The sequence below is a fragment of the Filicampus tigris genome, chromosome 9, assembly GCF_054856515.1.
Source record: "Filicampus tigris isolate MCC_2025a chromosome 9, RoL_Ftig_1.0, whole genome shotgun sequence".
NCBI classification, from domain to species: Eukaryota; Metazoa; Chordata; class Actinopteri; order Syngnathiformes; family Syngnathidae; genus Filicampus; species Filicampus tigris.
The window spans coordinates 19,020,274-19,045,733 of NC_141225.1; the positions used below are offsets into that span (position 1 = coordinate 19,020,274).

A 25,460-nucleotide genomic window follows, 5' to 3' on the forward strand; every position below is an offset into this window, starting at 1 on the left:
TTATGTACCATCAGTTAATGCTTTTTTTTGTGTGTGTTTTTGTAATTGAAAATGCCTCTGCTGTAAAGTTAAACACTAAAATGCTAAATACTGTATTTACTACAATGTAAAAAAGGTTATTCATTATATATTGATTAATCAGCCAATTAATAGGTTACTGGAATTTTTCCCGCCAGATATTGGCCTAAAAAAATCAATATCGATTGGGCCCTAATTATTTATACTGATTTGCATTAAATCACCACGGTGTCTAATGTGTAACAATATGTTTGCCCTGTTTGCATCATGCCTGACATTTGTGTAAAATCTAAATCATTATCAGACCGATACTGTGAAACCCTTGGGTTGACAAACGTATAACAAGTCACAAAGCAATGTCAGAAATAAAGACCTTATTTTATTTGCACCGGTTGGATCAATCAGGCCCCACATAAGCTTACACCCAAGCAAGCCACAAAGCTCCTTTGAAAATAAACTGCGTAAAGATCACAAAATGTTCTCTTACATATTTATCTTCATCTCAATTAAAAGGCTCGTCTTCCTCGACAGCCAGAAACTAACTAAGATGACATGGCGAATAAAAATCAATTCCTGTTAATATTTGTAGGCAAGCAGTCTAGCTGAAGGTGCAATATGCAAAAAGCCGTGGACGTTTAAATCAGCAGGATGTGTACGGCCACTCTCAGCTCAAATGCTCACCAAGGGGCTTTCCCATATCTTCGTCCTCTGATCGTCTACTACAGTGTAGAAAGTAGATGTAGCACAGCAGACAAAAGTCTCCCTGAAGTTACACCAGAAAGGCTCAAATCACAGGAAAGACCACACAGTGTATTAGACCTTATTGCATTGACACATTTGGCACATTGCATCCTCCACCTTACATTTAGAAAACGTATATTGTATTCAACACCTTGCACACGCAATGATGAAAAATAAGTCCGTAAGGGAAAATAAAAACAGGCGTGACGAAACGCATGTAGCCCACAAAAACATGCTACCATTTGGCACTTGTTACAACACATCATTGAGTTTTGTTGGTAAAAAAAAATTTGAGCACGGGATTTTCTTTGAACCACAAGCTGGTAAAAGTGTGTTTGTGTGTGCATGGCAGAAAACAGGCTGGACTACCATCATCGGCCTGCATGCCAGTAGAGCCAGCTCTCTCCACAGCAATGTGAGTTACAACTTACAAATATATATTTTCACCAAAACAGCGACAAAACACAGTTCTGTCAAACAATCGAGAGGATATAAATTTTACTGTAGATTCAGTTTGTGATGTCGGCTGGCTGTTAGTGCTTATAAAACGATGTAAATGACAGTCGCATGGACTAGCATAATCCATTCTTTTGTATTCAATACAGTGATAAATCACGAGTGTACAAATCTGAAAAGCTGAAATGATGCATTATTTGTACTGACGAGAATTTGTTGCAATTCTAGAAATTGTGCATGAATACAGATGTAAAATATCTGCATTTACTTTTTTTTTTTTTTTTTTTAAATTGCACCAAAAGTCAAACATCACGAAGCGTGCCTATTTCTAAGTGAATGGCACAATATAAAGAATAAAATAAGGGTCGATATGGTTACTCCCTGTGATATAAAATTACTCATGTGTAAGAGTCACCGGTAGGTTGCCATTACAGTTTGAGAAAGGGTAAAAAGGTACTCGAAGCACCTGACGCCAGTAAACATGATCTTTTTCTTAGATATTGTCAATGCAGAGTAGAAAAATAAAAGCCACACTACATTGTAAAATTCACCATGTGACAACTGTGACAGTCTCATCAAGAGATCTTTGTTTGGGGAGTGCAAAGACAAGAACTGCTTGGAGGTTTCTTAATATTACTCACACCAATTGGCCACACAAATTCCCGAACTGCTCTCCACGCTCCATTCAGTCAAGCAGCTGACTCAAACGTTCAAAAGACTATTTTAACACAGGGGGACCATGTGGCTTAAAGTCTTGTTCTGCCGTGGGAAAATCCCACCTTTGACACAGGATATACATCCTTACACAACAAACAAGGGGAGATGTGTTCTTTTGTTTTGACACGATGAATACTTTAAAAAAAAAAAAAAGAAAAAAAAATCTCTTTGGGCTGACTGATAACACAACTTTAGCAAAAGCCTGAGAGTTTAGACAGGCAAGAAAATCCCTTGGGTGTCAAAAGTCGCAGACACGAATCTGTAATGATGTGTGACCCACCGTGTCTCAGACTCATGCGTGTGGTACAAAAACATCAATTGTGTGCATTTAGCCGAGCAAGGAAAGGTGCACGGTCTAGCTGAAGAGTTTAATAAAGCAACCGTGGCAGTAGGGCTTGTCATTCTGCTCCTTAAAGGTGCCCTTGTTGAGCTGCTTGAGGCAGAAAGCGCACACAAAATGTTCCGGGTGGAATTTCTTGCCCATTGCTGTGATGCAGCGGCCCGTGATGGCCTTCTGGCAGCCCGAGCACAGCGAGCCGCGGCGCTCGTGGTAGTGCGCCTCGCAGTACGGCTGACCCTCGTGGTCGAAGAAGCTGCCGTTGATAAACGGCGTGAAGCACTCCTGCAAACGACGGTGTGCAATGAAACGAGATGCCATATTGATACGTCGAGCGGATACAGCAAGTCGAGGCTCTCACCCTGCAGACGAAGCATTCGGGGTGCCAGAGTGAATTGAGCGCGGAGATGTAGTTGTCCAGAATGGCCCGGGCACAGCCTCCACACTTGGGAGCAAACATGTCAAAGTAGTCCTTCCTGCAGAACGCTTTTCCATCCTTCTCATGAAACCCTGCATGGGAGCAATGATTCATGCTGACACTTCCCCATGTTTTTTTAATAACTCCAACCTGAATCTACTCGTGTGAGGTATTCATAGAGTGCTCAGGTACCTTCCGGCCCAAAGAAGGCTCCACACTGGGCACAGAAGAAGTGCTCAGGATGCCAAGTCTTGTCCAAAGCAGTCACCACTTTCTGTGAGACAACATCCACAATTATGGTCAGTTTGTCCAAGTTGTCAGATACTCTACTAACATTTGAAACCAATTAGGGATCACTCATTGTATTCAAATATGTCATATGTGTAAAAGAACACACTACTCACTAAGCGTAGCGCATACACATACAGTATAAATAGTGTGTATATTATAACCTCACCACTAGGGGGGGCATGGTTACAAAAGACCAACTATTACAGTACTACTTGAAACAAATAATTGAAGCAAATCAGTGGAAATGCACCAAATGCAAGTATGTACATAAGTACACACATATATATATACATATACATATATATATACATATATATACATATACATACATATACATATATATATATACATATATACATATAAATACACATATATACATACACATACAGTATAAATAGTGTGTATATTATAACCTCACCACTAGGGGGGGCATGGTTACAAAAGACCAACTATTACAGTACTACTTGAAACAAATAATTGAAGCAAATCAGTGGAAATGCACCAAATGCAAGTATGTACATAAGTACACACATATATATATACATATACATATATATATACAAATATATATACATATATATACATACATATACATACATATACATATAAATACACATATATATGTGTATATATATACACATATATATACACACATATATATGTGTATATATATACATATATATACACACATATATATGTATATATATATACATATATATATACATATATATACATATATATACATATACATACATATATACATATATATACAAACGTGTATATATATACACATATATATACAAACATATATATATACATACAAACATATATATATACATACATACATATATACATACAAACATATATATATACATACATACATATATATATACACATACATATATATACATACATATATATACACATCACAGTACATACATATATATATACATACAGTACATACATATATACACACACATACACATGTATAGATAATTCTCAGTTTTGACTGATGTGGTCAGAGAGGTATTAATTTAACTATAAGTTAATTTTGACAGTACTATGTTTCATTTGCACTACTACTACTACTATGCAGCTGGCTACATGGCCACTCCGAAGTCTTTGTAATACTTTGCTTCTCTCATAGGTAAAAATATTAATCACAAGATTATGATTCATCTTTTGCACTAGGTCTTATTAGATTAATGGGCTGTCACTTATTAAACATTATAGTTTTGCATAGCTAGTCATTTCTTCATGCCAGTTGCTTTTGAGAGAAGTCAACTGTGGATGTGTCAAACACGCTCTGAGGCGGTGGATTGGAAAATCTTGGGAGTGACTCATGTCGGACATTCCCTGGTTAAAGTCCATTTGTCTACTTCCCCTCCCAGGGACACTGGAACGCTGTGTGTGCGCGCGTGTGTGTGTGTGTGTGTTAATCATGGAAATAAAGACATGAATGTGCCTGTCTACACCACACAAGAAGTCACTCATCCAATAATGGCCATGTTCCTTTAGCCTATGAATAAATAACTATGCAATACCCGCCCATCCGTGCAGTATACAGTAGGTTATGGCATGAGTGTGTCCATGTATGCGTTACTAACATCCAGTATGGGCCCATTACAGTAGTGGCATCGCGGTGAGAAGAGACTGTGATAGTCTTTCTCGCAGTAAGGTTGCCCCTCACGCTCAAAGAAGTTCCTGGAGCCTATCTCGTCCTGGCAGTGGGTGCACACAAAGTGCTCAGGGTGCCACGTTCTTCCCATGGCAGTCACCACCTGGGGGATTAACAGCACAAGGGATTAAATGAAAATGAGCTGCAAGGGGGTGATACAGAGGAAATGTCAATTTACAAAGCCAATAGTATTTATTTTAAGAATTTTTAGAGTACAACGGCACGGCACAAAAACTTCAAATAATCCCCATCTGCATCCTAAAGCATTTTATGGCTATGACCTAATAAAAATCTAACAGAGAATTCATTTTCACCTTGGTTACATTTACCGTGTAGTCGATAGGAGTGCTCTCACAAACCTGGTGTACTACAGTACTATCTATATAAATGCAGTTACATCAAACGGGTTGGTTGGGACCACGTGCAAGTTCTACACATTTGTGGACTACTGTCTATACAATCACCTGTCCAACTATGGGTTTCTTGCAGGCACCACAGACACCTTTAGCCACAGTCTGGACTCCCAGTCTGTTCAGGTCGGATTGCAGGCTCCCCAGCATGTTGTCCAGTTTATTGGCGGGCTTGGGTGGTCCGGTGGGGGACGTCTTTCCCTGGGACTGGATCTGGCAGAGATTGTAGAGATTTAGTGCGATGGCTTAAAAGAAGTAATACATGGACAACATCTCTTTTCTGGTTTTCTTGGCTGTTGTCGGACAGCTTAGTGCTGTAGTTTACAAAAAAAAAATGTTTGCACTGTGTATCTTTTTTTGTTGTTGTTGGTCCGGATCAGAGTAACTACAAGTCTGAACACAGCATATAATGTAGTGTACGGTTCACCCTATATATGTATTTTTTGGGGTATCGGACCAAAAATTGCCCAGTAAAAATTATATTCAAAGTCACAAGCTAATTGGGCAGAGTTTCAGATGCAATGTGTGATGAAACTCGAGCTATTAAACCAATAATGCTGAGTTACATAGAGTATGCCATAATATTTTAAATGAACTGTGGAGCAATCACGTTACAGTTTGTTTTGACCGAACCAAACCTATGTGAACACAACCTCAATCATTCATTAGGTAACATTGTAAAACCTTTGCATATCATCACCCTCCTAAAATAATAGCCTATGTTATTGTTTTCAGTAAACACAAACAACTGAACCAAATAATGGTTTTATTATACAAATTAATTATTTCATTTCGGGTGTAGAATTGAATGATCTATTCAACTAATGATTTTTAACAGGGATGGCCAACATCCCGAGCAGATGTTTAAGGTACTAATGTGAAAATGAAGCTTCAAATTTACTTCATGAACTAGTTGTTGTATTTTTTTTGGACTCCTCTAGTTGGCACTCTCTGTTCAACATTGGGCAGAAAGTACACTCACTTGCCATTTCTTAAACCCCTTTATTTAAACTAGCAGTGCCATCCAGAGGAGTCAAAAAATACAACAACTGGTTCATGAAGCAAATTTGAAGCTTCATTTTCACATCACTAGTTTACGCCCCCCCAAGAAATTGTCAATTATTATAAGACAGTAACAATATGCATTGCAGTACCTACCTTCTGTATTAAACATTTCACAATCAAACAAGGATAAGCAGTTCGGAAAATGGATAGATAATGTGTGGGTTAATGTTTGTCTATTTTTGACCGAGGTTATAGAAGCTAAAAGATTTTTTAAAAGCGCACCCTATTCATGGCGATGATACAATGGTATACCGCTCTTTGAGCGATGTGGGATAGGCTATAAGTGTAGAGGTAGATGTGCTGTCATATGGCAGATGAGATTTCAGTTGCACCGCAAGCCAACCATTCCTGCACACGGCCAAGAGAGGTGACGCTCAACTTGCCTCTAAGCTCTTAAACTCCACTCAGAACACGCAACTCTGGGCGCTGTCATACATCAAAATTAGAAAAAGGAGCTCTGGTATCTGTAGCCTGGGTGTCAGCGCCACTCATAACCTGGACTGACTGGGTTTCAGGCGACACGCAGAGAGGTGATCTGTTTCCAGCTTGCTGCCAAAAACAGACCTAAGGATCATGCATCCCGGTGGCTGCCATTAATACAGAAGGTATACATTTGCCGTTTCAAGGATCAAGAAAAATTAGAGCTCCAGTAGCTTGAAAGGTCACCAAAATAGAATGATTTTAGGGTGAGGAATACATAAGCAAAGAGGTGAAGAGAGGGGAACCATGCCTGCATAGGTGGGAAGAGGGCATCGTACTCAGTCTGACAGGACACGGATACAAAGGCCTTGGGGGGCGGAGGTGGTGTGATGGGCTTGGGTGGGGGGCTTGGTGATGGAGGGGGCTGCACAGGGGGAGGCGTAGGCTCCCTTGGGGGAGGAGTAGGCTCCTTGGGAGGCGGCGGGCTAGGTTCCCGAGGGGGCGGAGGCGTCGGAGGGGGTGGAGGTAGTGGTAGTGGCGGCGGTGTCTGTTTTATCGGGGGTATCTTTTTGGGAGCTGGAGGGGACTTCAGAGGGGAGAGGACTTTTCTCTGGGGGACAGGAGACTCAGGAGGGATGATGATCTGGAGGGGGAGTGAGAAAAGGAAATGGCAAAGAAGAGCGAGTAAAGTAAAGCAAAGCACAGCACAGCAATAGGGAGGAAGAAGAAGAAATAGTAGATAAATAGCATTGACAAACTAAAAAGTTGCCACTAATAAAATGTGACAAAGCAATATTTTCCCCTTATTTCCAAGATCATCCACCAATTTTAGACTTGAACTGGATGTTATCATGCTGCCATGTGTCCTTAACGTCTACCTTATCCACAGGTGGCAGGACCCTTTCTTCACGTATTCGCTGCGGGTTTGACATCACGATGACTCCTTCCGTCAGCCAGTCATCTGGCTGTTGTTTACGCCGGCGTTCCGCACGGCCAATTCCCAGTTTTCCCTGGAGTTCCTCAATGAGCCGATCTTGTGAAATACTCTTATTCACAATAACAGGTCCCATTTTACGCCGCGCTACTCCATCCTTGTACATCGGGTGCACGTTGGACGTCTCTTTTGTGCGACGTATAACCGACTTGAGCTGGGGAGTAGACGATAGTGGAGGTTGTGCGAAATTCCATGTTGGGTTTCAAGCACAGGACGAACAATCAATAGCACTCCAAAAATATGCTGCTGTCAAAATGCTCTGCACTTACACCACACGCACTGATCCCCAATTGAATTTCTTGCGGAAGAACACGTCATTCTCTTCTGTCATTGCAAAACAAAGCCATTTGCTGTTGGTAAGTGAGGCATGGCATGCCGGAGACTCAAGGCAATACAGATCCATCACAAAGCGCTTGCACAAGCCAAAGCCAGGCTGAGGATCAAGGGGAAAATAGAGGGTTTATTGTAAATACTCGCACAGAAAAAAAGTCTGGCACAAATTTGAATCCTGACGTTTGCATCATTGCTAGTTGCGTAAACATCACAGGCGAGGTCCTGTGGTGAACAGAAGTGTTGACTCAGGCAAGTAGGAGCATGCAGTCATCCCATTAGTAATTCTTTCGACATCAGCTACAAGAAACTTTTACAAAGAAACCTTTCCCTTAAACAGGAAATCTACTCAAACTTTTTTTTTTTCAAGAACATGTTCCCAGAAAGCCCACGAGTTGAAACACGGCATTCTGATAAATGTTGCGTTTGTGGAATATGAGTTAAGCAGCAAAATCCACCCGTTTTTAGCCATTTCTGGGGGCGGCCATTTTGTCACTTCCGTCGACTGAAAATGACATCACAACTGCTCGGGACTCGGTTAACGACCAATCACGGCTGACCTGTTTTCTGAAGCTGAGCCGTCATTGGTCGTTACCTGAGCCCAGAGCAGTTGCGATTTTCATTTTCATTTTCATTTTCAGTTGACAGAAGTGACAAAATGGCCGCCCCCAGAGATGGCAAAAAATGGGTGGATTAACTCTTATTCCATAAATATTTATCAGAAAGCCTCGTTTCAAGCGGGCCTGCTGGGAACATATTCTTGAAAAATATACGTTTGGATTGACACCTTCTTTAAGAACCAGTTGCAATTCTTATGCAGTGACACTCCATGCATCACACCACACCGATGACTATATGTTCAAATACAGTCTACTTATAGACAGCCTGTATTGAACTGTAGGAAGCTTCCCCCCAAATAAGCTATTTGGGATATTTTGCCATCTTATTTTTGGAGCTGATTTGATGCATCTCCTACTTGGCCGGAAGCTGATAAACGCTCAATGGCAGATGGCTGCTGTGTTGGCAGATCCAGCGTTGCATCTGGTGTCCCCGGGCAGGTGGAGGGGGTGAAACACTCATCGATCCAACTGACTTCAGTCATTGGTGTCAGGGTCCCCTCCTGGCTCACATCTGGGTATGTGCCATCGTCTTCATCCCACGGTCTGTATTCATCCCCAAGCACAAGAGAACTGGGTGCTTGGTTGGCATCTAGTTGAATCAAGTCAGGTGCTAAAAGTTGATCTAAGGCATTATCCAATACAGGCTCCCGGCACGGCCATGTTAAGTCCATTATTTCACTCAGCTGATTTTTGGGAGGAGGGGAAGATGGGCTAGTTGATGGTACAGCAGAGAGTGAAACTGGTGAATGTCTGGGACTACTACTAGTATCTGCTATCATGTAGGTCTTTTTGATGACTGAAGCAGGACTCTTTGGAGCTGTACTTTCACTTTTTCGAATTGGTGCTGGACTTGAAATCTTTGGACGTATTACTGGGTGTGCAATCTGAGGGACTAATTCTGGAGTACAACTTTTGAAATCAGTTTGTGAGCTAGAGACATTGAGGACAGTCACGGGACTTTCAAGTTTTGCACTTGAGAGTCTTGGAATTAACACTGGACTCTTGGGAACACTACTTGAAACCTGACCTGATAGTTTTGGCACGCTTACTGGGCTAGGAGACATTGGCAATGTTTCTGGAGTTGTCGGTGTGGCCGGACATTCATTCTTTTCAAGTATATCTTGGCCGTGATGTGCACGTTCTGGACTGTAGTCTTTCAGGATGGGGCTCAGACTCGGAATTACACTAGACTGTTTGAAAAAACTTTGTGGACTTGGGTTGGAAACATCAACTAAACAGGGATTACAAGCAGCAGGGTCTGAATTGAAACTAGTTGAATTCTTCCCCGGTGAACTTGAGGCTTTATTAGCAGCGACTTCATTGGCTGATGGACTGCATGAGCTACCAATTTCAGTTTCAATGGGATGTCTTGGGCTACTAGAAACACTGAATCGCTCCAAACGAGAGATCTCTGAGGTGACAATGCCACCACCTTCCTTTCTGGATGTTGTAACCGTGACAGTCGAACCAGCGGTAAAAGTAGCGGTTGAACAACCATCTTCGTCTATGTGGAGTTCCAGTGGAAGAGGGGTACAGGAGGGTGTGGTGTAACTAGATAATGGATCAATATCCACAGATGAGTCAATATGGGTAATTGAGGACTGAGTGTCAAAGGTTATCATTGTTGAGCCCGCAGGATTTGAGTGGTCTACCACTTCCTGGTTCATTGACAGTTGGGAGCCAGATTACCGTTAACACATACATACGTACAAACAAAGACATACACAGTGACAGAGAAAAGAGAAACAGACCAAGAAAAACACATTGAGATGAAGGGAATGGAAGGTAATGTCTCTCAGATACACAAAACACTAAGAACGGGCATACGGTAGCTCAAATTTTCCATTTTAACTCACAGCGATAAGATTTAAAATGGTATCTACAGTTTTTACACTTTACAAATTTTGACCTTCATTAACCCATTCACTGCCAGACATTTTCAGACCCTCTTTTACCCTAAGGTTTAAAAAAAAAAATGAAAAAAATATAAATAAATTCCTGGGATTGCATGACTGGACTGTGAAAAGACATATAAATTTGTCTTTGGCAGTGAATGAGTTAATACGATTCCAATGCATGATATTGTTGTTCTCGAATGAAAAAAAAAATTAAAAGCTCACATTGCTTTGGACCTTGAAGTCCGACAAGGAGGCCATCAGCTCATCCAGCTCTCGCGTGGCAGAGGACGCAGACATTCTTGCTTGTTGCTGTGCTTGTGTTTCCTCTTGACCGTCTATCTGCCCATCCGATATCAACAAGGGAGTAGCACTAAAGGAACAATGGTACAAATTCAATTGTTGACTTGCCAGAACAATATTTCATGTTTTGACGGATTAATTTCTCTCACCTGGCTGAGGGCACAGAGCTCTCCAGCTCATCCAGAAGGCTCTCCACGCTTGGTCGTACATCTTCTATTCCTCGAACGGCAGTGCTGCGTTTGGGCTTTTCCAACAGAGGTGGCGTGACCTGTGATGGAACGGACACTCCATTCTCCTGTATACTTTGGATCGCAATGCTGGCAGGCAGGGGTGGGGCTGCCTCCTCTATTGACAAAAATAAAATGTGTTTATGCTTTCAGCAAACTATAAATGGCTGTAATTTTACATCATGAAAAGTAGAAGACGTTGAATTGAAACAAGTAATGGACAAACCTTCAATAGGGAAGGCGGGGGTGCTTTGCTGGACTGAGTTGAGCTCCAGCAGCAGGCGGTCCAGCTCTGACAGGTTGTTGCCAAACGACTGGTTAATGGCAGGTGAAGATTCATTGCTCTTCTGCTTATTAGGAAAACTGCACATGAAGCAGCAGACATTCAACATCTATTCATTAACAGAGACCGAAAACCTGCACTATACATGCAGTACATGGTGGCATTACTGAAGCATTTAAAGGGAGACCATCGCGGTCAGAATATCATTATCAAAAACAATGTGTCCTTAGTTCATAATTTTCACACTATTTTTGTGGTTCTGTTTCGTCCTCAACAAAGTGTTTTACCTGTACACGTGGTCCTCTTCTCCAGGGGCTTGAGGTGGACTGCTGTTATCTCTTGACTGAGGTGAGGAAGTCACATGTGAATTAGTCTGTTGTCCTAAGTCCATTTAAATGAAGGTACACTTTTACAGTGACCAACTTAAGTTTGATTATCATGATACTCACAAGAGCATTTACATCTGTTTCCTGTACTCCATTGAGTGTTTTCTCGGAGGGAATGAGTGGGCCTTGGGGCGAAAAGCTGATGTCTTGCTGGGTCTGACCTCCAACGGGGAGAGCGTAGCCCGTCTCATCTGACAGGAAAAGTGGACGTTTTGAAATGTGGGATGTCGTGGACTCAAGGTCTGCCAACAAAGCATCTAAGGAAACACAGAATAAAGATTTGATATTACACACTTGGGTTTGGTAAATACAACAAAATACTAAAAAACTGTCCATTAAAAGATGATCGTAAGCTGTAAACTTTGATCCATTCAGACTGCCATAGCCACTTGAGTTATTCATTGACCCTCATTACGGCATGTGCCGCAGTGTAAAACATGGAGGCAATAACGACGCAAAGAAAAAGAAAGTAAATCATCAGTAGATGATACATGAACAGCCATACTGTACTGTATACCTGGCCTTATTATAGCATCACCCTTCGCCACAAAAGTGTATCATTTCAATGACAGGATTTCATAAATCCCCCCCCCAAAAAAATAAAGATTTACGGGTAAATAAATAAATAAGCCAATATTTGTATATGGATTTAAGTATAAACAAACCACAACAGATGAGTTCATGAAACATTTGGGGGAAGGGGTGTGTACAAAACAGCTACAAATGGGTCGTGGGGGGGGGGGATTCACTTTAATGGCAGTGGCATCTTGGGTTCACCTCACAGCAGCGGCATGCCGGTACCAACTTAGCTACTTGCCTCAAGTGAGCAAGCCAAGCACGCAAAAAAACAGCTGACAAGAGCGTTCCAACTTTGACACGTTACTCACAGTCGAGACAATGAAGGAAATTAAGTAGAATAGAGAACAGGGATCCTCAAATTGGAACCTAACCATTTTTGGCTGAATCGGGTCACATTAGAAGAGTCTTGATGCACGTAATTGGGCTGTGTGGTAACTACTAATCCAAAAAGTAAGATTTACAAACATAAATCGTCCAATATGTTTTGCTGTTCCTCAAATTATTTTTTTTCTATACTTTAGTTTTCACAAGTGCACAGAACATAGTGTACATGAAATACCAATTACTATAGCAAATAATTAAAAGCAAGTAAACAGACATCCAATAAATAGAGTTTAAAAAAAAAGCGACTCGGCACTTATAAAAGGTAAAGGCTAACACTAGCTCCTCAAATTAATTTGAATAATTAATTAATTTGTATGTTTGTGTCCTTTTGGAAAGGTTCCAGGGTCCAGATCCAGCATCTGCCTATTCATGACTTCTGGCATAGAAGACGCCAAGCAATGACAGCCCCCAACATCAAAAGTTAACTGCTGTACTAGTGCCTCTTTCTGCCATGACTCCATTCTAGTAAAACATTCAACAATTGCTGTCTGTCCTTCTATGGGATCCTCGCGGGCTACTTAGCCTCAAATTTGGTCTTTAAATACAACAGGAAGATCACAACTGTAACATTAGAAACATCTGACGACCTGGAGACCAATGCTTAGAATAGCACTGTATCATCAGTAAACGTTCCCAGACAGCAAGGGGACACAGCAGAGGCAGCGCCAGAGCCATAGCCTATCCATTTGGACTGAGTTAGCATTAGCATGTACGGGCGTGGATCACAGTAGAACGCACAGCAAAGATTCCACTGTGGTCAGTGACATTACGAAGTGTTTCATTGTGGATTGTGCAAAAGTGCGCACACTGCTGAAGCCGATCCTTTGTGAGTAGCAGAAAAATAGATCTTGGAAAGAGAGTAGAAACAACACAATTATCTCTCAAGATATTTACTCACCATGCCTTGGCACAAGGGGAAGTCAATGTTTTTGTAATATTGGTTTTAGACAGCATGTGCACTGTATGTGTGGTTTTCCTGTGTTAGAACAAGGGGTGGGTGAGAATATCAATTCATCAATGCATTGCAATATTTTCCCACGCAATAAAATGGCGAAGCATCTAAAATCGATATTGAATCGAATTACAACCTTAAGAATCGGAATCGAACTGAATCGCAACCCAAAGAATCAAAATTGAATCGAATCCTGAGGTTCTTACCAATGCCCAACCCTAGTTTCAACCATTTTGACATTTCTCGTTCTTCAGTGAAATGTGAGAAAATTGAGATATTGCAACGTCAACACACGGCCAAACAGAGGTGGCCATTCCGTAAGTGACGGACCTGTCACTGACCTGTCCATCAGTCCGTCATTGACGGATGCCCGTTTTGCTGATGATTGACAAATGACGGGACACCTTTTAAAAAAGATGGACTGACAAATGACGGAAGTGGATTTTCATACGTCAGTGTAATCGTCACTAACCGCGTCCGGCAGTCACTGGTGGATGCCCCTTTTTCGGACGGTATTGTGCGGGGTGACCAACTGACGGACCAATGGACTTCTGACGGACTAACTGACGGATTTACAGTAACTGAGAGTCTGAAGGACGATTACAGTTGAGTTCGTCACAGAAAATGACAGACTAACGAATGACGGACGGGTACCCCGGCCGCTGACGGATGACGAACCAGCAAAATGAATTAAAATGCACACCTCTGAGGGCATACAAATATCTTTTAACAGCAATCAAGGTATCGTGCATACTGGAGTTGAGATTTGATTTTCATTTTTAAATTATATTTAATTTAAAGAAATGTATCACTAAACAAAGCTTTCTAAAAGGAAAAAAATCAGATTACAAAGGGCAAAAAGAGACAATATAATCATTGTTTACTGGAAAACTCAATCATTGTGTCATTTGTCTGAACTCCTGCTGCTGTCAGAACAAAGCTGCACAGATCTCTGTCAACAGATGTTAGTCCAGATGGTTTACACATGGGATGCAAATCAAATTAGCTGTGCATCTGAACTAGCATTGAAAATAATTTTCAGCTGCAAAATAAATTTGTGCTGAAACACTAACCCTCAGGCTACACCCAATTTTAATCGTCCTAAATGTAGGTGGTGGATGAAATGTGCAACTTATTTACCAAGTGGCACAAATAATGTTGGAAACAAAACTAATAGAGCAGTTTGGAAGTGGTGATGATGTTTTGAAGTGTGTCTGTTCACCAAACGGTGCGTGCTTGGCATGCTCTGGCCCATCCACAAACTACACAAATACAGAGGTGTGTCAGCTTTTTCTGCCAAGACGACATACCGCAAACACATGAATTCTCCTGTGGTCAAAAAGTGTGAAAGTCACAAGAGACTTAGTATGGTAGAATTATTTGGAATTTTTGTTGTTGTTGTTTTTTTTTTTAAATTGTGATTTTGATTTTGGCTTCATGATCATGAACATACAAGCAGAGAAAAATGATCGATGTGGCGAGCGGCGGGGTGTGTGAAAGTTTTCACGTGAAAGCCTCCTTTTAAAACATTGTCAGAGCTAAAGCTAAAGTCCATGTAAAATCCCATTGACAGGCTAATAGAAAATTGAGTTCCTCAGCAGATATTTACTTGTTTTATTTGCTGTTTTTATTGCCATTGTTTTAATATATTGTTATTTAACTTTGTTACTAATTTAATTTCTGATTTTTCTTTCAACTTATTTGATTTTTTTAAATTTGTAAGTTTTGATTTACATGTTTTAAATCAAGCAATAATCATGCTTATTAATCGTGATTTCAATATCAATCAAAAATAATCGGGATATGATTTTTCAGAATCAGAATCTGTTCATGCTTATGTTGATCAATTTGTCCTTTGGTTGGAATTTGAAAGTTCTCCCTGCATGGTGTCTACCTCCTCTCTTTAGAAACTACTACGGCTGCCGGTGAATAATGCCGGTGAGTGGCGTAGTTTTTGGTACAGAACCCAAATAAGGACTTATGTCAGATAAAGCCTTTGAGGCGCTCCAAACGTACATTAAATCCATCTTCTAATGGGTATCAGTGCAAGCAACAGAGACAAAGGAAGTGACATGGCGATGCACAAAAGGCGTAACAATGAAGCATGGCAATGACACAGTGAGTGAAACTGCGAAGTGTCAGCATGCACATCTCTCAAGGCTAAAATGTGGGTTGACGCAGAACTGAGGAGACTCCCTTCCTCTCAGATGAATGGTATGCATTTTAATTACACGGACATTGCTTCATGCAGGGGTTCATTACAGAAAAGCGAAAGAGGAAGTGAGAGGAAGATAAAAAGGGGCTGACGAGATCTGAGCGGCAGGAAAGCGGATAAAAGGAACAGGATTTAAAAAGAAGTGGGGGGGGGGGGTCGGTGGATCTGCAGGAAAGAAGGGTATGGAAAGAGAACCATATAAGGAGTACGTTGTGAACAATGCAGTGCCGGACTACTGTAAGAACAGTTCAAAACAGAATATGAAGGGGAATTGCACATATTAAGTCCAGACAAAGACATCAAGAAGAGACAGGGTGTTTCCTTGACATAGTACACAACACAGCGAATGCGAGCACGCACTAATAAATGCAATCGACTGATCTGATAAAGTCAAGATAAAGACTGTAAGGACAAAAGGGGCACCAAGATAAACATGATGTTCAAACCCGCACGGGGTGATCATTGAGTTTCAGGGCAAAATTAAAGTACCGGTAAGGCTGCCTTTCCCGCTCAAGGCAAACAAGAAAAACAATGGCTTCATCTTGAAAGTTTCTAAATGTCATGACATTTAAAGTAAAAACTGCTCGAATATCAAATCCTCTCTTCCTTTTGTGCTCGCCTTCCTCCAACCACTCATTCCTTCTTGTAATTCCTTTGCTTCTTCTCGGTATTTTCGATGCAGCTGATATAAATTCCTGACATGCCACAGCTCGTTGTCCATACGAGAACACACGAGTGGCGAACAACTGATAGCTTCAAGAGGCAGCGCCCAAAGCGTGTTAAACCAAAGCGAGTGAGTGTATAATGCGATATGACAGCCTTTCATGTTGTGTTGTGAGTGAGACGGCCTGTCGGTGCGCCGCGTGCAAACACAATGAATACCAGCAGCAGGGCTTGGACCACAACAAGAGACTCGCACTGGTGAGTCGTGCATTTGAACTCGATGTCCCCCTGAGGGCCTCTCTGAGGACGGCAGACAAATTCAGCACTTTTTCTACACTGCAAACACACGGGCGCAACAATGAGACAACAACAAAGTGCATGGGAGCCTCGCTGCTAGCACATGAAACACGGAGGAGCTAAAAATATCTTCCCTATGTGACCTTAACCTGTGGGAAGTAAGAAGTAAGTAAGTAGAGTTTACGCTGCAAACTGGACATCACACCATTCCCACTTCCCTTACCGTTTCAGCCATGTGACCAAGGGCGCACACTCAGTTTTTCTACTATAATTTATAGTGCTGTCAAGTGATTACAATTTTTTAACTAATTAATCGCAAAATTTTCCATCATTGATCGCGATTACTCATATTTTTCCAAGTACAATTTTTTTTTTACAAAGCTCGGAACCGATATTTACTTGAGTAAAATCTCGGAATTAATGTGGGGAAAAAAATAAAAGTATATTTTCGATTCGAAGGCTGTTCTAATAGCTTTCTTTGATCCTTGAATACGATTATTTTCCTGTAATGTTCGCCTTTGCACCAGTCGCTCTCCTCCAAGTTTGGTTGCACAGTGAGCGGAGGTCAGCTGCTACAGGAAGTAAATACAACAGAATTATCTGTGTAATTTTTTTTTAGTGCATTATAAAATTAATAATAATTTAGTTTTTATACATTGACACACACGCAATGACACTCACCACTGACGAAACGCTACAGGTGACACGCGGGTCGCTCCATTCAGGAAGTCCAAACATGGGCCCCTTAAATGAGGCTCTTTCACACATTTCAAAGGTCATGTGACTAGAAATGTTGACGTGACATGTTGCATTATTTATGAGTGGCCAAAGTGGGACCACATTTATACAGATTGTATTGAGACATAATTATGTTTAATATGATCCGTGCGCTGAAATAAAAGTAACAAACTACGGCTGATTTTGTGTCACAAATCTCTATTCAATTATATGTTCTATTTTGAAATAAAGGTGGTTTGATTTTTTTTTTGGTAACATACTTACATCATGTAAATTCTCAGGTTTTAGACGGGTGTGACACTGATTTGGCCACCATGTGCTTGTCTGATGCTTGTTCATCATGGGCCAAATAATGTTCAGGGAGTTTGTGTGAATGCTCAGTCACATGGAAAATTAGAGGGAACGTTGGTCTCGTTCATTAGGGGGCCCAGGACACAGTGCTAAAAAGGGGAAAAAAGCCACCAAATTGGTGAAGATTTGCATTTTGTAGCATGTGCAGTACAACCCCGAATCATTTGAAAGTTCAGTTCCGAAAGCCAATTAGCAACATGAAATTTGGTATGAATGTCTCCACAAACCACAAAAGCAATTTTTGAGATCCTAACTTGCCTTCAAGATTTTGCCCAACGCTAAATCGCCCGGGAAAGAAATCATCATTATGTGTGGAACGGAGCATGGCAGTGAAGTTGGTTGACGTGCCATAAAATACAAAACTCAAATAAGTCACTGCCAAACGTCTTGTGTGTGTTGAAAGACCCCGTCCTTACGAAACCGATAGGCACTCCCTAGATGCAATAACTCTGCTTCTGACACTCTAATATCCTTCAAAGCTCACATTGTCTGTCTGGCGCAGCGCCCAATGATGGGCATGGGGGGGTATAAGGGCCCGTCTCTCGATGATAAGTAAAGAGGAGGTTTAAATCACTGATGTGGTTCTGCCAATAAACGTCATCACCGCATTGAAGCCAGATAAATGATATAGTGTGGGATTCTAATAAGAAAAGCATTTTAAGAACTACTGACACAAAACACATAAATATTATTTCCCATATCGTTTTGCAGCAATAGAAATAGAACAGCTACAAGGAAAAAAGTGAATATTGGCAGTATACGGGTTGTTAAAAGCCATGTAAATGCGCGCAATAACTCGAATATTATCCAGCTTTTTAAAATTCTGAATATCATATCTAACTTGAGTACATAGATTTCTCTGCTGCGTTTTCACATTAATTTATGACAAAAATGACACAGTGTGTTTGTAGAAACATACATACGTGTGTATAAGTCCGTATGTCTGGCGCACGACTCGCCGGAAATACACAAAGCAGAGGTAAACAATCATGGCCAAACTCAGAGACGCGATACAGTGGCACACTTTTGGAACGCGGAGGATACTGACTGCTTTGTTGCTGTGGTGTGTGACATGAATATAATGTTGTTTTGTCTTTTTTTTTTTTTTTTTTTTTATTGACGGCAGAAAGTAACAAGCGGAAATTACGGCTATTTGCGCCACGCCGTCCGTTTCAATCGGGTTATTCAAATACCGAGTACCTCTGTCTACTCATGCATGTAAACAAGTTTTTCAGAATCTTTCAGATCTGAATTTTTACCTTAACCCGAATATTGACTGCATGTAAACATAGTCGTTGTTACATGCACGTCATTTTTAATAACCATTTACTCAGTTTGGTATATTTGTTCCACAAAAATGCTTTGGTCCGTGAATATTTTGTTAAAAAAACGGAAACGTAACTGTGTGAAATGCATTTCCACTCTGGGACATGGTAATAAATAAAGACTGAAAAAAACGTTCTGAAGTTAAGATTTTTTTGGGGTTTATCTTAGTGGTTTGGCACTCATGAAACAATACTTGTGTGGAAGCAGTAGTACATAAAACAATGGCCTGATATTTTTTCCCCGACATCCAATCAGTTGGGTCTGGTTGTGTATTTCCTCCAGTAAAGTAGGTCAGAGGCTCAGAAACAAGCTGCTCTCTGTCCCCTCCAGGACGACAGGGACACAGGGAAGTGAAGTGAGAGGACAGTTACTGCAAAGCGGAAGCAAATCACTCCGCTGGAAAACAATCAGCTGTATTGCAGCCTACACTGTATCTGCCTGTAACGACTGTAGATTAGTAATCTTCATCGTGCATCAGTGGAACAGCAAAATCTCAAAAATGTATGACACATTTGCAGCTCCTGCCTATGCGGGCAATCAATAGTTAACGCAGTTAGGAACGGCCTACAATAAAATGCTACACGTACAACAACGGGCTGTGAAAACAATACCTCTGGTCTTTGCTCTTTCCCACTTGCCAGAGGGAATTCTTATCTTTCCCCGTTAATCAAATGCCTTTATTGTTGTACATTTATCAAACCCGCTGGCAACATTTTCTGATATAAGGGCAGTGTGTTATCTCACCCCGCACACCGCGATGGCCATAAACGCTCAGAAATCAGGACATGTGAAGACAAATTGGAGAAAATGCTGAATCTTAATGTACTCTAACGATTGCGCGTAGATGCACTTTCAGAAATAGGCAAAAAAAAAGAAGATTTTGGGGGGTTTTATAGGAGGCAGGCACTTAAAAAAAAAAAAAAAAAAAACAACTACCGGTATTTATTTCAAAACTAAATCTATATAGTATTATGCCCGCTTGAAGTCTTATTATACAATGTAAAAACAGTTGAGTTGAAGATAACACAATTATGGATCAAAAATGGACCGATCCATTACTTGAGTCAATTAGACTCAACTTTCTGGGTTGTGCAAAACAACCCCAAAAATTGGGCTGTTTTGGACAAAACAATTCAAGACGGTGGGTCAAATTGGCCCAATTAGTGGATCGGTCCACTTTTGACCCAACATTTTGTTATTTTTTAACCCAATTGATCTACAGCAGTTAATTTGTAACGTACGTGTTAAACGTTAAGAATGTAAAACTGTTTCTAAAAAAAAATGCTTGTACATTTTCCCTGGAACAGTTCAATTTCCATTGTTTGATATGGGGACCACAAATTCTGAATCCAAACAGGTCAAAGAGTCGCCTGTTTGAAATGAGAGGTTTTGCTGACTGCATAAAAGCAACCACACTCTTTTAGATGTCAAGTGTTTCTTCAAATAAAAATATTGACTCCTGACATTTGACATTAGCTTCAAAATCTGGTTTCCTGGAGGCACATGAGAAAGCAGAGCACACACCTAAAGAGATTTTTCGGATATTAGGATTTGCCCCTTTTGGCTCAGACATTTCACCGAGGAAGTGCACAGAACAAGGCAGTGGGTGACTCACAGCGTTTGTGACCTGCAGTGTCGCTTAGCGGCACACAATGCACTTGACTGCCACCACAGCGCAGAGATCTGTCACGGCACTTCCTGTCACAAATCATGCACTTAGCAAGTCGAGGAGCGGTCACAACAAACAAAAGCTTTCTAAACTCTGCCATGTAAACTAACAATACAGCTAACAGATGTTGGCTTTTTTTTTTTTTCTTCCCATCAGAGCCTGAATATTATTTATTTATATTTTTTGACTGGTTTTCTCATCTACTTCAATCCAGGAGGTACCGAGCCCCACGTGAGACGACATGACTGGCTTTGGAGCTGTCAGTGCTCACTAAGATTGCTTGTCAAAGCGCTTGTCCACACAAGCTAACTGATCTGAAGAGTGTATGCGTGTGTGTCTACCAACATATGGCTCAAAGCCCTTCAGCAAGTTTACTTCAAAGTTAAGCAGATGGACAAAACCCTGCAGGAATGAATGAAGGATTTCCTGCAAAAACTCACAAGTTACATTCATCCGGTGTAGGCTTGTACATAGAAAGCCAACGTTACTCGATGCCCAACTCTTAACAGGAAGTAAAGTTGTTTGATGGCAGACTTATAATATTATTTTCAGAAAATTTCACAACCTGGATAGCAGAGATGAAAAAATATGAACAGGCCCAGGCTCCAAAAATGCTCTCATAATCACGGTAAAGCCATCTTTTTACTTGGCTTTTTTTTTTTGCCTTAGTGGCTAACATGACAGGATTGTACCTGTTTCACGTCAGAAAGGGACGTTTTTTAGTGATCCCTGCATCAAAGAGGCTAGAGACAACCCATCCACATCGGAATTATTTCACTTTTACGTTTAAACTTTTAAAATCTATTGTGTTTGTGGGTGGGCATCATGACTTACGTAGCACAATGTGAAGGGAGAAAAATGTGTGAATACAACAACATTTGTGTGTTTCTGTTTTGTTAGTTTGGTTCGGTTTCACGTAATACAGATGAATGAGATTCTACAATTGGATCTCATTTCTGCACATTCCGCCAAACAGCTACTAAAACAATAACTCCCGCCTTCACCTTTTTACACTTGGCAGACGCAGAAAGATCTTTGTTTCAAAAAGTAAAACAAATCTCAAGGAACCACATGTCACTTCTCCACCTTTTCTATCGGCGTAAACAATTTGCCAACCTAAATTTAGACTTAAGCATATCTAGGCTACATCAGTCCTCATTTAAGAAGTACGTCGCCCACACCCACTCTGAGTGACATTTCGAACGCGCAGAACTGACAACGCTCTGGGGAGTTGCCTGACTTCAAACGCTGCAACTAAAATGACAATGCGGCAAATCACAACGAGAAGTAACAGAGATGAGAGGTAGTGCTCATCAGGCTCAGAGAAAGGAGGCTGTTTGACAGCCAGGTCTTGTACATGTCCTGAGTTCAACTTTGGGTGAAAAAAAAAAAAAACTGCGGAGGCGAGGTCAATGCAAGTTTGCCTTGAGAAATGTCACGGCATCACGAGAAGATTAAACACATCTGTGTCAACAACAACGCAATTCAAATCATCGCTCCGCTTGGTGTTTCCCGTTCCCGAGAGAAGGCGGACCACCAAAATTTACAATCTGCATTGATCTGCTCCGCTCCAAACTTAGCCAGCTTTTAAACTGTCAATAAACACTGGCCTGTGTGGCTGGCCACCTGGAGGCTTGCAAGGGGAGGGAGGGTGGAGCAAGAAGGAGCATGAATTCTGGCTGTGGCACAATACTTTCATGTGGCCTGACACATTTGCTCCCACGGCTGGGTCACACTACACATTCCACAATCCAGCGTGTACTCCTGTGCAGCTTGTGGAGGAGGAGGAAGCAAAGCCGCCTGGGGGGGGGGGGGAGATCAGAGACCAAAGTCAGAGAGAGCAAAGAGAGGTGTCTGCAGGCCAAAGGAAGGTTTCAGGTTGCTGCTGGCTCATCACTTGAAAAGAGGGACTCTTCTTCTCTGCTAAAAATACATAGCGGGGCTCTCATCTGGGTGGTGGATACACATTTTTGCCTCCAAAAGAGCTGTTTGAATAATTACAAACACACAGTAGACAAAACTCTAAGCCTGATACATACCGCCCCATGAGAAACTAGAAGTTTTGAGACCGCAGCCAAAAGCATGATATTATTTACAACCCTGTGACGAGGACATTTTACTGGGTTGCGTGACACTCTTCTTTTTTTTTTAAGCAACTACTTCAAGGAGAGCCATGTAAACCGAGGAGCTATCCATAAACATTGACTGGATATAGAATGACTGATATTCTTTGTAAAGTGTCAACCCCGCCACGTTAGCAACTCCAGGCGTGGCCCTCTCTCGATAGTCAAAGAGTTTGCTCTTGGACAGGAGTGTCCAAATTATTAGGGCAATACAGCAAAACACTTGATAGAATGTCCATCAAAAACCAACAAATCACTTCATTAATTCCTTCTCAACTTTACAGCTCAGACTTGTAAATACATATTACCACAGTCTGTGTTGCAAAAAAAAAAAAAAAAGCCTCAACATGCTGTGATGTCTTAATTAGCCTACTTCTGAGGTTTTCTTCTCCTTTATAATTACAGTATTTTTTTTTAAACGTATTTTTTACACAAGGGAGTATTTGACTTAAAATATTTACACTTGAGAAAGATCACACACGTTAGCGGCTGATCCTAAATAGAAATGACTCTTAACATGTGGTGCAAGTAGCTGACTAAAAAGGAAATATGGAGGGCAGCGTTCAACTCCAGCTGGGCTTGGACAGAAACGCACCACTGCTGTGACAGTATAGTTAATTATTGACTTTAAAATGTCTGGTTGTTTTCGTAGCCTTTAAATGCCACTCCTGCCATCCATTTGCAGTTCACCCTCAGTCGAACCCTGCTCACGAATGGCTTCTAATCAAATGTCACAATCAAATTACTAGATGAAAGCATTAAAAGTTAGATGACCACGAAGTGGCCACTGACTCTTAATACCAGAGCGAATGTGTCCAAAATTACGTGGACTTTTCGTAATGTACCTGAAGGCAACATTTAATTAAATGACCACACGGGGCCTTTCTCAGCTTGGTACACAAACTTGGACAATTTCACGTTTTTACCACACAAACCACGTATTCGCGTAGGCGAAGGTGCTTAAGCGCCCGCACGCGTACGCATGTTATTGAAATGTTGCGCTAGATTTACCTAAATCATCCATGTTGGCCGGAAGTCAACGCTGTTGAAAGAACCCCGCAACGTTCCCGCTCCGTCGAGCACCGTTTTGGGCTGGCAGCTCCTCCGATGTAGCGTCCGCTCGCTCAAATGTGTTGCACGAACGCAGCGAAGTTTTCAAGTTGTCCCTCGAACACACTTCCCAACAGCACTCAGCGCCAGATTGCCCCCGAGAGGAGAATCTCTCGAGCGGGAGAGCAGGAGCCAGCCCCCCTGCCAGCACCACTGCCGCCCTGCAGCCCACCAGCTCAACACAAAGGACCCCGCGCCATCTAGTGTCAAATGAGGGAAATGGCGCCACTGCCAAATTAGCACGATTGTTGCTAGATTTAGCAACTTTTCACACATGTTATCATTTATTTATGCAGCTACAAAATTCTTTGTATTTTACACACACGCGCGCGCACGCACACACACAGAGCATGGGTCATTGGGATTTCATAGGATTGTCGGGAAAGTAATGAAGTGAAATGTAAATACTTGCAAAGATTTATGCAAAGAACGTTTTTTATATTGATATTTTTGTTTCCTAACTTGTTAAATCAAAGGTGGTAACACAGGTCTACACATTTTGGTTCCTAGATATTAGGGTATTTTGATATCACTGATTCACCGAAAATTGCATTGCTTTTTTCAAACTATAATAAAACACAAGTTATGACGTTGGTATTCACTTTAAGATCAACTTTTAGGAAGCTGTATGTGTCTTTTCAACCATGTCCATACAGTGTTCCTTGTTTATTTTTTTTTCAATTGGAGAGAGGCTTCATATCATGTAAAAATCAAGCAGAAATTCACAAAATTAGGCAATATTAGCATGCAGTAAACAGGTGACGCAAAAGCACAACCACTATGATTATCAGTAAATAAATTGTAAGAAAAACAACAACATAAAAAAAAATAATAATAAATTCAGTCAAGTCAATTGTAAGTGTATTCATTTCAGTATTGCTGGTCGTCCGTATAGAGCCTAAGGTCAAATAGTCCTTTGAGAATTTACTTTACTTTAATTTATTACACAATACATAATACGTACCTTTTTTTAAAAAATCTTGCACTCAGCAAATATTCCGTATACTAAAACAAACTTATACTACATGGAACTCAAAATAAACTAAGATGAAGCATTTTTGAAAAAAATAAAATTGAATTACAACTAACAAACTTGCTCTAAAAACTAACGACAACTAACTGAATTGAAAATACAAAAGTCAAAACAAAATAAAAAGTAACAATGATGAAAAATCTATTAAACTATTTTAACCCTGGCTGTGTCTAAACACATTCAAAAACATGGCCGTTGGCACTACAATACTTGTGCACTCATATTACAGTATAGAATAGTAAATATTTGGTGGATAATTCTTTCCTAAATTTGGCATAGCCCCCCAAAGATTTTGTCCTGGCATTGCATTATAGACAAGGTGAACCCACCCGCGTCATGGCTCTGACACAACCCAAGAGAGACAGAAAAAGAACATGAGGAAGAAAAAAACCCATCCTTTTCAACACCTTTTTTAGCGTAGTAGTTAATGG

At 41.0% G+C, this 25,460-nt stretch overlaps 1 protein-coding gene across 2 annotated transcripts; it reads right to left on the reverse strand.

Annotated features, from left to right (window-relative positions):
- Positions 1-375: 375 nt before the first annotated feature.
- Positions 376-24,204, reverse strand: pxna (paxillin a). Of its 2 annotated transcripts, XM_086041150.1 has the most exons (14): positions 23,898-24,204; positions 11,653-11,846; positions 11,491-11,546; positions 11,147-11,283; positions 10,843-11,038; positions 10,616-10,763; positions 8,852-10,180; positions 7,430-7,699; positions 6,862-7,194; positions 5,121-5,279; positions 4,586-4,759; positions 2,880-2,961; positions 2,631-2,779; positions 376-2,554 (listed from the first exon to the last, which is right to left on the reverse strand). In XM_086041150.1, the coding sequence occupies exons 1-14, from the start codon at positions 23,908-23,910 to the stop codon at positions 2,288-2,290; spliced, it is 3,507 nt and encodes a 1,168-aa protein (XP_085897276.1). In that variant the 5' UTR covers positions 23,911-24,204; the 3' UTR covers positions 376-2,287. The 2 variants fall into 2 exon arrangements, with proteins under 2 accessions (XP_085897276.1, XP_085897275.1); XM_086041149.1 differs by lacking the exons at positions 6,862-7,194; positions 7,430-7,699; positions 8,852-10,180 and having other exon boundaries at positions 23,898-24,192.
- Between the last annotated feature and the right edge of the window lie 1,256 nt (positions 24,205-25,460).

Bases quoted from the DNA above. Each gene is read 5' to 3' on its own strand.
- pxna (XM_086041150.1), bottom strand. The intron at 7,700-8,851 runs GTAGGAGATGCA...TCTACTCCCCAG, and splicing joins GTTTATCAGCTTCCGGCCAA to CTCAAGTCGGTTATACGTCG. The intron at 4,760-5,120 runs GTGATTGTATAG...TTAATCCCCCAG, and splicing joins AGAAACCCATAGTTGGACAG to GTGGTGACTGCCATGGGAAG.